The sequence below is a fragment of the Protopterus annectens genome, chromosome 13.part0 (assembly GCF_019279795.1).
Source record: "Protopterus annectens isolate FY-2018-M chromosome 13.part0, PAN1.0, whole genome shotgun sequence".
In the NCBI taxonomy this organism is placed as follows: domain Eukaryota; kingdom Metazoa; phylum Chordata; order Ceratodontiformes; family Protopteridae; genus Protopterus; species Protopterus annectens.
The window spans coordinates 12437348-12452587 of NC_056747.1; the positions used below are offsets into that span (position 1 = coordinate 12437348).

The 15240-nt window shown below is 33.5% G+C and overlaps 1 protein-coding gene across 1 annotated transcript in view; it reads left to right on the forward strand.

Moving 5' to 3' along the window:
- The first annotated feature begins 246 nt into the window (after window positions 1–246).
- LOC122817548 overlaps window positions 247–15240 on the forward strand; it is a 490005-nt gene continuing 475011 nt past the window's right edge. The window contains exon 1 of the mRNA XM_044090583.1: window positions 247–475. Within this exon, the coding sequence (XP_043946518.1) occupies window positions 427–475 (49 nt within the window). The 5' untranslated portion in view covers window positions 247–426. The remainder of the gene's footprint in view (window positions 476–15240) is intronic.

Sequence of the window (15240 nt, forward strand, 5' to 3'; positions counted from 1 at the left end):
CACATGTTTAAGATTATTGATATTTTCAGGTTTTTGTATCTGCTTTGTATTAAGACATCTTTTTACTTGGCTGATGACATGTGAACTGCAAAACTATTAATATGTACCAGTAACTGTGACTTTGCTTGTATCTCTTAACATTACCACATTCCTGACAGCTGCTCTGTCAAATGGTAAACCACTTTTCACTTCTGCTCAGTTTCAGTGCGGTAATGGAAACAGTTAAGCACAAGCTGTGGTAGGAAACTGGGCTGTAGCTCTCTGTCTCCCCTTTGTGCACTGCTTATAAAGAAGTTAAAAAATTAGCTCATATAGAGTACAGGAAAAAATCACAGATGATGAGAAGAAGAGGCTGAGTAGTACTAAAGTAAGCCTTGGTCGTGTTAGGAGCTGGATTACAACGTAAGACAAAGAGTTACGGTTCAAATGGGTGAAGCAAACCTGAGTGTCATCATAGCCCTTCTAACTCTAGTGGGTAAGTTCTGGTATATAGCAACCTTGTTTGGTAACTCCTACAGCCAGCATGTTGATGTGCACAGGATTATAAGTGTATGTTTGATTATTAGTGTGTTAACTTCTGTTTAATGGTTACATAGATAAAGGGGACAGATGACTAGGGCTTGGCTCACCTGCTGGATAAGCAGTTAGCCTTCGTTAATTAGCAGGCTACATTCGTTGTATCTCAAAAGAATTACTGAAGTTTGTGCGATGAATTCCTGAATTCTCAGGTTGTGATAGAACCCAGGCATATTCACAGAGGCAGTTTCAAGCAAGATCTAGGAAAGCAGACTCTTTCCCAGTAAAGAGAGGGAATTCTTCCCTAAATCACCCTGCTGTCATTATGTCCACTTTTAACTGTAGGTGCAGTGGCAGTAACAGACATTCTTTAGGTCTTTACACATTTAGTTACTAATCCTTACAGCTTTTGTCATCCCCTCTTTCCTTCTCTGACATACTTAATACATTAACGTTACATGACATCCCATCTTTCCTTATCTGACATACTTAATACATTAATGTTACATGACATCCCCTCTTTCCTTATCTGACATACTTAATACATTAACGTTACATGACATCCCATCTTTCCTTCTCTGACATACTTAATACATTAATGTTACGTGACATCCCATCTTTCCTTCTCTGACATACTTAATACATTAATGTTACGTGATATCCCCTCTTTCCTTTTCTTCTTCTTCTTTCGGCTTTTCCCAGTTAGGGGTCACCACAGTGGATCACCTGTCTGCTCATGATTGGCAGTGGAGTTTTACGGTGTCGAGTTGCCAGCCCGGCGCCCAACCTTCCACAGAAGGCACACACATGCATGCACTCACACCTAGGACCAATTTAGAGTGTCCAATTTACCTACAGCATGTCTTTGGGATGTGGGAGGAAACCGGAGCACCCAGAGGAAATCCACGCGACCACAGGGAGGATATGCAGACTCCACACAGAAGGCACCCCAGCCAAGAATCGAACCAGAGAACCTCTTGCTGTGAGTCAACAATGCTAACCGCTGCACCACTGCGGCCGCCCCCCTCTTTCCTTCTCTGACATACTTAATACATTAATGTTACATGACATCCCCTCTTTCCTTCTCTGACATACTTAATACATTAATGTTACATGACATCCCCTCTTTCCTTCTCTGACATACTTAATGCATTAATGTTACATGATATGATTCCTAACACTGGTGAGATCCTACTTTATCTGTATTAAACTAAATAGCCATACTTTAAGCCAGGTTTCACTAGTTTTCTTAAATCATGACTAAAAAGAACAATAAAAACAAAAGTAGACCATCTTTGTGTGTGTGTGGGGGGGGGCAAGCCCTCTCCACCTTCATATGAGAGGCATTTTATATTTATAAAACCAGACTAACCCCACAGTTGCCCAAATATCTCACTGCAGTGAACAACAGCTGAAGACAATAACACTCTGGGTTGTGGATGAGCCATGATAAAAGAAATAAAACAAAAGGTGCTAGATGCAAATATACTTGTCTGAGTATAGGATAACTGTGAAATCATGTCTGCTGTACAGTATGGTGTTCTAGAAACACCATCTCCACAATGACATGTGCCAAACTGATTAAGTACAAATTCAGGGAGATATCAGTGCTTAGGTTTGCATATGGCTATCAGCTTATTTAATAAGCAGAAACATGGACAAGGTGAAAGAGTCAGTCAGCCCCTTTTAGCATCACATTCTGTTTCTTGCTCCCATAAATAAATTCTCTCCTACTTCAGTATTAGGGCTAACGTCCAACACTGCCACCTCTAAGCTATTATTACTAATCTAGTATGACCTGTCACTTACTCTCGTCATCGTAGCTCAACATCAGTTTAGCATTCAGTTCCTAAAGCTTTTTCCTCACGAGTCTGTTAACCTTCCCTGAGCGCCATTATTAACCCCAATACTAAACAAGCTCTGCCTATTTCTATCCTGATACTTTATACAAAATGCTCTCTTTTTTCCTAAACAAACTATGATGACTATGTGTATGTTATCTTTAGCTGTAATTACATACAATTCTTTAACAGTTTTATTTTTTTCACTTCCTGCTATGTTACTATTAGGAATATATTGAGCAGTGTTATACTTTTCTTACATGTACAACAAATATTTTTATACTATAATGTAGCAGCTTCATAAACATGCTTGTGTTTATGTCTGGAGTGTTTGTCACTGGAACGTGAATGAAAAAGGGATATTTGAAGATCTAAGTCACACTATCCTGGTCAAACAAATAGAAATAAACAATACGTTAAATAATTTCTGTCTCTCAGTGTTACCTACTACAAGGAGGATATGGAAATGTAAAGTGCTGGATGGAGCTTTCAGATAAACAATGACACATTTACTACTGAGGAGGGCAAAATGGCATCTTTGAACAGTGCTGTCCACATAGACTAGAGAAGAAGAAATAACGCACTAAATATAGGTACTGTCACAAAGTCCACTGCCTATGCACGTCTTCCTTCAGCTGAAAGCCAGAAAGGACAAATTTAAGGGGAAAAAATGAAAAGGACACTGAATACCCCCGAGCATGTACACACACACACACACATATGTATATATATATATATATATATATATATATATATATATATATATATATATATATATATATATATAAAATATATGTGTGTGTGTGTCTGTGTGTCTATCTATACAAATATATAGACAAAGATAAACAGACATGCACACAGTTTTAAAATTAGTTTGTTGCATTTGCTATAGTTTTACTAATTTGTGCTTTTCTGCATGTTTTTGTTTCCCATATTGCAGTCTAGAGTTCAGCATAGTTCTGCATTTCTATTTATATCATTTTGATGTACCTTTTATAAATTAAGTATTGATTTAGGTTTTATGAGTAATTTTATATACATGTGAGGACTCACATACCAAAACGCACACACATGGGGGGAAATATAAATGAAAAAAATGTTTCAATCAGAAGCCATTTTTGTCATATATTTTTACTATATTTCATTATAATTGCACTCATGAAATATTTAAATGAGTCTGCTCTCTGTTTTTTACATTAAAAATATTTATAGGAGAGGAGACTATGTGATGTTCCAAAAAGGATAATTATTTGTACCCATTTCTGATGAGTGTGTGTGTGTCACATTGCATGCCCAAGCATTATGTGTTTTACCTCATTCATGCCTATTGGAGGTTTTTTATATACTTTAACACCAGTAGCGCTTTACTGCAGTTTGACATTTTTGAGCTGGTTTCTTTAAGTATTTCCTAATTTATAAGAAAGGGTAAGATTGTTAGTTGTTAATATAGGATGCCTTGCAGTGGAGATATTAACCACTGTTGTCACTTGTTAGTCATATTTTAATATTTAGTTTGTGTGTTAATGTTTTATGCATGTGTTGTCACTTGTTGTTTTATGCATGCGTTGTCACTTGTTAGTTGTAATTTAATATTTAGTTTGTGTGTTAATGTTTTATGCATGCGTTGTCACTTGTTAGTCATATTTTAATATTTAGTTTGTGCGTTAATGTTTTATGCATGCGTTGTCACTTGTTAGTTGTAATTTAATATTTAGTTTGTGTGTTAATATTTTATGCATGCGTTGTCACTTGTTAGTCATATTTTAATATTTAGTTTGTGCGTTAATGTTTTATGCATGCGTTGTCACTTGTTAGTCATATTTTAATATTTAGTGTGCTGATGTTTTATGCATGCGTTATCACTTGTTAGTTGTATTTTAATATTTAGTTTGTGTGTTAATGTTTTATGCATGCGCTGTCACTTGTTAGTTGTATTTTAATATTTAGTTTGTGTGTTAATGTTTTATGCATGCGCTGTCACTTGTTAGTTGTATTTTAATATTTAGTTTGTGTGTTAATGTTTTATGCATGCGCTGTCACTTGTTAGTTGTATTTTAATATTTAGTTTGTGTGTTAATGTTTTATGCATGCGTTGTCACTTGTTAGTTGTAATTTAATATTTAGTTTGTGTGTTAATGTTTTGTACATGCGTTGTCACTTGTTAGTTGTATTTTAATATTTAGTTTGTGTGTTAATGTTTTATGCATGCGCTGTCACTTGTTAGTTGTATTTTAATATTTAGTTTGTGTGTTAATGTTTTATGCATGCGTTGTCACTTGTTAGTTGTATTTTAATATTTAGTTTGTGTGTTAATGTTTTATGCATGCGTTGTCACTTGTTAGTTGTATTTTAATATTTAGTTTGTGTGTTAATGTTTTATGCATGCGCTGTCACTTGTTAGTTGTATTTTAATATTTAGTGTGTTGATGTTTTATGCATGCGCTGTCACTTGTTAGTTGTATTTTAATATTTAGTTTGTGTGTTAATGTTTTATGCATGCGTTGTCACTTGTTAGTTGTATTTTAATATTTAGTTTGTGTGTTAATGTTTTATGCATGCGTTGTCACTTGTTAGTTGTATTTTAATATTTAGTTTGTGTGTTAATGTTTTATGCATGCGTTGTCACTTGTTAGTTGTATTTTAATATTTAGTTTGTGTGTTAATGTTTTATGCATGCGTTGTCACTTGTTAGTTGTATTTTAATATTTAGTTTGTGTGTTAATGTTTTATGCATGCGCTGTCACTTGTTAGTTGTATTTTAATATTTAGTTTGTGTGTTAATGTTTTATGCATGCGTTGTCACTTGTTAGTTGTATTTTAATATTTAGTTTGTGTGTTAATGTTTTATGCATGCGCTGTCACTTGTTAGTTGTATTTTAATATTTAGTTTGTGTGTTAATGTTTTATGCATGCGTTGTCACTTGTTAGTTGTATTTTAATATTTAGTTTGTGTGTTAATGTTTTATGCATGTGCTGTCACTTGTTAGTTGTATTTTAATATTTAGTTTGTGTGTTAATGTTTTATGCATGTGCTGTCACTTGTTAGTTGTATTTTAATATTTAGTTTGTGTGTTAATGTTTTATGCATGTGCTGTCACTTGTTAGTTGTATTTTAATATTTAGTTTGTGTGTTAATGTTTTATGCATGCTGTCACTTGTTAGTTGTATTTTAATATTTAGTTTGTGTGTTAATGTTTTATGCATGCTGTCACTTGTTAGTTGTATTTTAATATTTAGTTTGTGTGTTAATGTTTTATGCATGCGTTGTCACTTGTTAGTTGTATTTTAATATTTAGTTTGTGTGTTAATGTTTTATGCATGTGCTGTCACTTGTTAGTTGTATTTTAATATTTAGTTTGTGTGTTAATGTTTTATGCATGCGTTGTCACTTGTTAGTTGTATTTTAATATTTAGTTTGTGTGTTAATGTTTTATGCATGCGCTGTCACTTGTTAGTTGTATTTTAATATTTAGTTTGTGTGTTAATGTTTTATGCATGTGCTGTCACTTGTTAGTTGTATTTTAATATTTAGTTTGTGTGTTAATGTTTTATGCATGTGCTGTCACTTGTTAGTTGTATTTTAATATTTAGTTTGTGTGTTAATGTTTTATGCATGCGTTGTCACTTGTTAGTTGTATTTTAATATTTAGTTTGTGTGTTAATGTTTTATGCATGCGCTGTCACTTGTTAGTTGTATTTTAATATTTAGTTTGTGTGTTAATGTTTTATGCATGCGCTGTCACTTGTTAGTTGTATTTTAATATTTAGTTTGTGTGTTAATGTTTTATGCATGCGTTGTCACTTGTTAGTTGTATTTTAATATTTAGTTTGTGTGTTAATGTTTTATGCATGCGCTGTCACTTGTTAGTTGTATTTTAATATTTAGTTTGTGTGTTAATGTTTTATGCATGCGTTGTCACTTGTTAGTTGTATTTTAATATTTAGTTTGTGTGTTAATGTTTTATGCATCGTTGTCACTTGTTAGTTGTATTTTAATATTTAGTTTGTGTGTTAATGTTTTATGCATGCGTTGTCACTTGTTAGTTGTATTTTAATATTTAGTTTGTGTGTTAATGTTTTATGCATGTGCTGTCACTTGTTAGTTGTATTTTAATATTTAGTTTGTGTGTTAATGTTTTATGCATGCGCTGTCACTTGTTAGTTGTATTTTAATATTTAGTTTGTGTGTTAATGTTTTATGCATGTGCTGTCACTTGTTAGTTGTATTTTAATATTTAGTTTGTGTGTTAATGTTTTATGCATGCTGTCACTTGTTAGTTGTATTTTAATATTTAGTTTGTGTGTTAATGTTTTATGCATGCTGTCACTTGTTAGTTGTATTTTAATATTTAGTTTGTGTGTTAATGTTTTATGCATGCTGTCACTTGTTAGTTGTATTTTAATATTTAGTTTGTGTGTTAATGTTTTATGCATGCTGTCACTTGTTAGTTGTATTTTAATATTTAGTTTGTGTGTTAATGTTTTATGCATGCGCTGTCACTTGTTAGTTGTATTTTAATATTTAGTTTGTGTGTTAATGTTTTATGCATGCGTTGTCACTTGTTAGTTGTATTTTAATATTTAGTTTGTGTGTTAATGTTTTATGCATGCGTTGTCACTTGTTAGTTGTATTTTAATATTTAGTTTGTGTGTTAATGTTTTATGCATGTGCTGTCACTTGTTAGTTGTATTTTAATATTTAGTTTGTGTGTTAATGTTTTATGCATGTGCTGTCACTTGTTAGTTGTATTTTAATATTTAGTTTGTGTGTTAATGTTTTATGCATGCGTTGTCACTTGTTAGTTGTATTTTAATATTTAGTTTGTGTGTTAATGTTTTATGCATGCTGTCACTTGTTAGTTGTATTTTAATATTTAGTTTGTGTGTTAATGTTTTATGCATGCTGTCACTTGTTAGTTGTATTTTAATATTTAGTTTGTGTGTTAATGTTTTATGCATGTGCTGTCACTTGTTAGTTGTATTTTAATATTTAGTTTGTGTGTTAATGTTTTATGCATGTGCTGTCACTTGTTAGTTGTATTTTAATATTTAGTTTGTGTGTTAATGTTTTATGCATGCGCTGTCACTTGTTAGTTGTATTTTAATATTTAGTTTGTGTGTTAATGTTTTATGCATGCTGTCACTTGTTAGTTGTATTTTAATATTTAGTTTGTGTGTTAATGTTTTATGCATGCGTTGTCACTTGTTAGTTGTATTTTAATATTTAGTTTGTGTGTTAATGTTTTATGCATGCGTTGTCACTTGTTAGTTGTATTTTAATATTTAGTTTGTGTGTTAATGTTTTATGCATGTTGTCACTTGTTAGTTGTATTTTAATATTTAGTTTGTGTGTTAATGTTTTATGCATGTGCTGTCACTTGTTAGTTGTATTTTAATATTTAGTTTGTGTGTTAATGTTTTATGCATGTGCTGTCACTTGTTAGTTGTATTTTAATATTTAGTTTGTGTGTTAATGTTTTGTACATGCGTTGTCACTTGTTAGTTGTATTTTAATATTTAGTTTGTGTGTTAATGTTTTATGCATGTGCTGTCACTTGTTAGTTGTATTTTAATATTTAGTTTGTGTGTTAATGTTTTATGCATGTGCTGTCACTTGTTAGTTGTATTTTAATATTTAGTTTGTGTGTTAATGTTTTATGCATGTGCTGTCACTTGTTAGTTGTATTTTAATATTTAGTTTGTGTGTTAATGTTTTATGCATGTGCTGTCACTTGTTAGTTGTATTTTAATATTTAGTTTGTGTGTTAATGTTTTATGCATGCGCTGTCACTTGTTAGTTGTATTTTAATATTTAGTTTGTGTGTTAATGTTTTATGCATGTGCTGTCACTTGTTAGTTGTATTTTAATATTTAGTTTGTGTGTTAATGTTTTGTACATGCTGCAGTGCAGTTGTAAAACATTTTTAATTTCTTGTTTTTTATCGTATATATATATATATATATATATATATATATATATATATATATATATAAATAGATATACTTCCTTTAACTTTAGTGTTATTTATAAGTACAGAGGTAATTTTTTGTAGCCTTGCGAGTTGGTTGCATTATTCATTCTTTAGAATTTACTTAGATTATTTTTCAGCTTTTGGTAGGATAACCATAACTATTACAGCTGGAGCAAAAATAACCTGTCATGTTCATTACACATTGTATGTTTAAATAATAAGGCTGATGCTATGTGACATTCTGTTTATCATCCATTATCCCTACTGTACAAATAAATACTTTATAAAGGCCCACAGGTGGACATCACAGGTCCATAGGTATAAACATTATATGTTTAAATAATAAGGCTGATGTTATGTGACATTCTGTTTGTCATCCATTATCCCTAATGTACAAATAAATACTTTATAAAGGCGCACAGGTGAACATCGTAGGTCCATAGGTATACACATTGTATGTTTAAATAATACGGCTGTTGCTATGTGACATTCTGTTTATCATCCATTATCGCTAATAATGTACAAATAAATACTTTATAAAGGCCCACAGGTGAACATCGTAGGTCCATAGGTATACACATTGTATGTTTAAATAATACGGCTGATGCTATGTGACATTCTATTTATCATCCATTATTGCTAATAATGTACAAATAAATACTTTATAAAGGCGCACAGGTGGACATCGTAGGTCCATAGGTATACACATTGTATGTTTAAATAATACGACTGATGCTATGTGACATTCTGTTTGTCATCCATTATCGCTAATAATGTGCAAATAAATACTTTATAAAGGCGCACAGGTGGACATCGTAGGTCCATAGGTATACACATTGTATGTTTAAATAATACGGCTGATGCTATGTGACATTCTATTTATCATCCATTATTGCTAATAATGTACAAATAAATACTTTATAAAGGCGCACAGGTGGACATCGTAGGTCCATAGGTATACACATTGTATGTTTAAATAATACGACTGATGCTATGTGACATTCTGTTTGTCATCCGTTATCCATAATAATGTACAAATAAATACTTTATAAAGGCCATAAACGAAAACAACAAATATCGAACTCTGCTAGGAAAATCCAAGGCACGTCAACCATATAATCCATTAAAAGACTTTTTTATTAACCATTTTAGCGCTTTCATCTCTAAAATGAGACTTCATCAGAAACAAACAAATCCCATTAATGAACATTTAAATACTACCTTGAATTGTGACATCACACAGTCAATCATGGATTTAAAGCTGTATATGCCCAAGCAAAAAAAATATTCATTAAAAACACACTGATGAATAAATATATTATATAAACAAATACATATGTAAAAACAAAATATACATTATTTTATACTATGACATTTCATACATTTTATTACACATTTTAAACATTTTAAACTGGCAAGGCCATCGGGTCCTAATCTGATACAAATAAATTAGGTATACACATTGTATGTTTAAATAATAAGGCTGATGCTATGTGACATTCTGTTTGTCATCCATTATCCCTAATGTACAAATAAATACTTTATAAAGGCGCACAGGTGGACATCCTAGGTCCATAGGTATACACATTGTATGTTTAAATAATAAGGCTGATGCTATGTGACATTCTGTTTGTCATCCATTATCGCTAATAATGTACAATTAAATACTTTATAAAGGCCCACAGGTGAACATCGTAGGTCCATAGGTATACAATTCATTATTTAATTGATTGCATTTAAGCTTACTAATTCATCAATTATTAACAGTGTTGTTGATTGGACAGAGTTTTCATGTGATGTGTATATATTGTTTTGGTCTTTTTTATCTGTAGCTGGTCTGATGAAGCTCTACTGCGAAAGCGCTTACCATTTTTAATAAACCTTATCTGTATCTGGTCTGATGAAGCTCTACTGCGAAAGCGCTTACCATTTTTAATAAACCTTATCTGTATCTGGTCTGATGAAGCTCTACTGTGAAAGCGCTTGCCATTTTTAATAAATCTGTGGATCATTTTACCTCAAGACTTATACTGTTTTGTTGCTTTCCTGCTTTGCTATTGGATTCTTTACAACAGTGTTTGATTTTATACACCATTTTATTGATTTGGTGTCTTACTGCCTCTGACTTGGACATTGCCTAGTTCGCTCCGTTGCCTGTGTTCTTATTTTACGTTTATCTTCTATTTGGTGCAACAAAGGATTTACCTCTCGGTTTGCTGGTTATAGTTTTTGTTACAGTTTTTATTTTTTTTTTATCATATTGCTTGCAACCCGTGAGGACATGGCTACTGAACAACCTTTAACCATTGAGTTGGACTACAACCCTTCTAGTAAGGTGAATACTACACTACCTCCGTTTTCTGAGAGATTCTTTCAGTATTTGGCTGTTTTATATTCGAGCAACAGATGATGACGTCATCAATGAGACCAGTGATCTGGAAAAACTACAGCACAGCATGGAGGACATCGAGCGTGATTTGCTTTGATTAAAGCGATTACAGATACGTCTACATTTTGAAACTTGTCTTGAGAAGAAAATAGTACATCAAGGACTTCGAGTCTTCAACATGCTCACTCAAGGCTCCCAGTATCCTGAACTATTAGCACACTGGCAGAAGTTGAACCTGGAGGCAAGTGCCAGCTATATGCACCTCCTCATTGACTTTTTTAGCCCTGAGGGGGAAAGGCTGAGACATTCGTTACAAGTAAAACAAGAAGAACTCATTAAGAACTATCGTCACTAGGTTTTAAGTCCTCTCTTTGAAAGCTTGTTAGATGGCATAGTTGTCTTTGAGCGCAAACTTATACAGCAGAAAAAAACTAAAGTCTTGAGGGATATAACTGACTTTCGGGCCGGCCACAATAATGTTGGATATAATAATACTGGAAGCAATTTTGGAAAGGACAATGTAACTAGTGTTAATGTTAATCGATCTGCAGTGAATACTGATCATGGTGCCTCTAATTTAAATGTCATTGAATCTGTGGGGGGCGTTGTTGATGGTGTCTGCACTAATGGTTTGGTTAGAGATTTTAACACTAAAGCATTGACTTTGGAAGATGCCAATGGAAGCACAGTGGACATGGAGGATAACCACAAGGCTCCTTTTGCACTTCTGAACTAGGGCCACCGGTTGACAACTCAGCACCATGTGTGAATGCTAGTGCCAGGGGTAATTTGTACCCTAATGTTGTTGTGAGTAAATGTATTTATAACAATAATGGCCAAATTTCAGATAATTCTGTTAGACCTAAGGATAGGAACTTTTTTACTGTTGGTAATGAAGCACCTGATAATGCCAGGAATGGCACTATTGATGAACTTCCTTTTCCCCTACCGGTCCGTTTGGACATTGGAGGGGGGTGGGGGAGATCAGCCAGCAGGGGACGTCACAAGTGCAAATTATCAGGGGAACAACATCCCAATCAAACTTTAAAGAAAATGTGGGGGAAGACCCCGAATCATTGATTTTTAATATTTCAACACATGAGCTGACTTCAGAGAAACTTAGTGTCTTCTGTAAGGGCCTGAATTTCATACCATCTTGTAAGAGCAAGATGTCTGATACAATTTTAGACTTGAAAGTCTTCTGTAGGAATATTATGCTATGTTTTATGTATGGTGAATCTGAATCAGGACCTGTTTCTAGTAATGAGGTTGGTCTCTCTTCTAATTTGAGGAAGCCTAGTAATTTTGTTCCTAGTAATCATCCCCTGGTAGAAGCATACCTTAAACTTACTGAAGAAAACATTTATCAGTTTTATGATAATCGTGTTTCTTCTCAAAAACCTCTTAGACATAATCTTAAATATATGGAGAGGCTAGCCCTGAATCAGTTACAAAATAATGGTTCTATTGTAATTCGTCCAGCAGACAAAGGTGGGCTTATAGTTGTCATGGATAAATCTTTTTATTGTCAATCCATGAGTTCCATGTTGAGTGATGATAGTTTTTATGATAAGATTTCCATTGAGGATGTACACCGGATTATTTCATCTGTGGGTAGTGACATTTCCGATATTTTTTCTGCCCACCTCATTACTAAAGAGTTGTTCTCTTTTATGAAAGTAACCAACCCCTTGATTCTGTTAATACAAGGCCTCCCCAAAATTCATAAACACCCTACTAATCCACCCATAAGACCCATAGTAGCTGGAGGGGGGTGGGTCACAGAACCGTTGTCCCTGTACATTGAGAAGTTATTGAGGCCGGTGATTAGTTTGAATCAAACAGTCTTGAGGGACTCAAAACAGTTTTTGTTAGATCTATATGAGTGTATTAAGGATGTTCATGATGTCAGCGATGTTATTTGCGTTACTTTTGATGTCCAGTCATTATTTACTACGATTCCTAATGAACTGGGAATACAATATGTACATGAGTATTTGTCACTATATAATGATTATTCACTGAAACAGATTGATTTGATTTGTTTTCTTTTAGAGGTTGTCCTTGAAAATAACATGTTCATCTTTGGTGAGGAAATGTATTTACAGAAACATGGCGTAGCTATGGGCACTTCATGTGCCAACAGCTACGCCAATATGTTTCTTCCACATTGGGAAATCAAGGCATTATTACCCCTTTTAGGTTTCAAGGAACACGTGTTATTCTACTGATGTTTCGTCGAGGATTTGTTTTTGTTATGGAGGGGGTCATTTGATGAATTATTACAGTTTTTTGGTATTATGAATAATTAGACTGATTGTCTTAAATTTACTTACAGTTGATGTTATACACGCATTGAGGTTTTGGACCTATTTATTGAAAAGTTAGATGAACATACAATTAATACAGGCATTTATCATAAAACATGCCATAGAAATGAATTTCGTTTTAGGTGTAGCATGCATCCTGGCTATATTTTTAGGAATTTAATCAGAGGACAGGGCATGAGGGCCTCAAGGTTAAATCTGTCATTGGATGGCATTCAGCAAGAGATTGTAAGGTTACAGAAAAAGCTGCTGGACAGAGGGTATACTATTAGTGAAATCAGTAGACAATGGTCTGACCTCATAGACTTGAGGTCAACTACAGCTCGACCATATTTTGGACCTGCCATGGAGGCTGGTCATGTTAATAGTCACAATAATACAGTGAGTGGTATTAGGACCCCTCTGTTCTATTCAAGTGATCATAAACAGGTTACTGATCTGTTTTTGCAACATTGGCCCATCCTATTAGTTGATGAGAAAATTGGTAGGATTGTGGGAGATAGACCCAGGTTCAGATTTAAAAATCATAGAAATTTAAAGAGGCTCTTATGTTTTGATAGAGATCATTTGAATGTGACCTCTGCCACTAGGCACTCTATGCCATGTGGTTCGTGTAATTTTTGTATGTACATTAATACATCTGATGTATTTTACCATCCAGACCTATGTAAAGAGTTCTATTTTAAGGCAGATGCAAATCGTAGGACCTCCTATGTGGTATATTTAGCAGAGTGCATAGCCTGTGGATCATTTTATGTTGGGAAAACCAACAGAGCACTCCATGATAGAATGAGGGAGCATATATACCATATTAGAAGATGCTCTTTACATAATGCACTCTCGAAGCATGTTCTGGAACAGGGTGTGACTCATACTTTTAGTTTTAGAGTTATTGAGGTCATCTACCCTAGTGTTAGGGAATGTGACATTTTGACACACACTGAACACAGAGAGACTTGCTGGATTGTCATACTCTGTGCTGATAGAGGAAAAGGCCTAAATGAAAGGGCCTCTATTAAACCCCTTTTAAAGAAAAGGAGATTGTATAAATGATGTTTGCATGGAAGATTTTTGCATATATATTTTTATACATCTTTTATGCTCCTTTATAGTAGCAGGTGTGTTTCTACCCAGTATATTTAGTGTTTAGAATGTATGTATATTTTTATAGTGAGTTTATTTCCATCCATGATCATACACTTATATTCATACATATATATATTCTTTTCTCTGCATGTACCTGTTCTTCTTTTGTATGCCTGGTTCAGTAGTCAGTTGAATTTTATTGGTACTATATTGCCAAATTACTCAATTAATTATTTAATTGATTGCATTTAAGCTTACTAATTAATCAATTATTAACAGTGTTGTTGATTGTGTTTTCATGTGATGTGTATATATTGTTTTGGTCTTTTTTAAATGTATCTGGTCTGATGAAGCTCTACTGCGAAAGCGCTTACCATTTTTAATAAACCTTATCTGTATCTGGTCTGATGAAGCTCTACTGCGAAAGCGCTTACCATTTTTAATAAACCTTATCTGTATCTGGTCTGATGAAGCTCTACTGCGAAAGCGCTTACCATTTTTAATAAACCTTATCTGTATCTGGTCTGATGAAGTTCTACTGTGAAAGCGCTTACCATTTTTAATAAACCTTATCTGTATCTGGTCTGATGAAGCTCTACTGCGAAAGCGCCTACCATTTTTAATAAACCTTATCTGTATCTGGTCTGATGAAGCTCTACTGCGAAAGCGCTTACCATTTTTAATAAATCTTATCTGTATCTGGTCTGATGAAGCTCTACTGTGAAAGCGCTTACCATTTTTAATAAACCTTATCTGTATCTGGTCTGATGAAGCTCTACTGCGAAAGCGCTTACCATTTTTAATAAACCTGTGGATCATTTTACCTCAAGACTTATGCTGTTTTGTTGCTTTCCTGCTTTGCTATTGGATTCTTTACAACAGTGTTTGATTTTATACACCATTTTATTGATTTGGTGTCTTACTGCCTCTGACTTGGACATTGCCTGGTTCGCTCCGTTGCCTGTGTTCTTATTTTATATTTTAATATTTAGTGTGTTGATGTTTTATGCATGCGTTGTCACTTGTTAGTCATATTTTAATATTTAGTGTGCTGATGTTTTATGCATGCGTTATCACTTGTTAGTTGTATTTTAATATTTAGTTTGTGT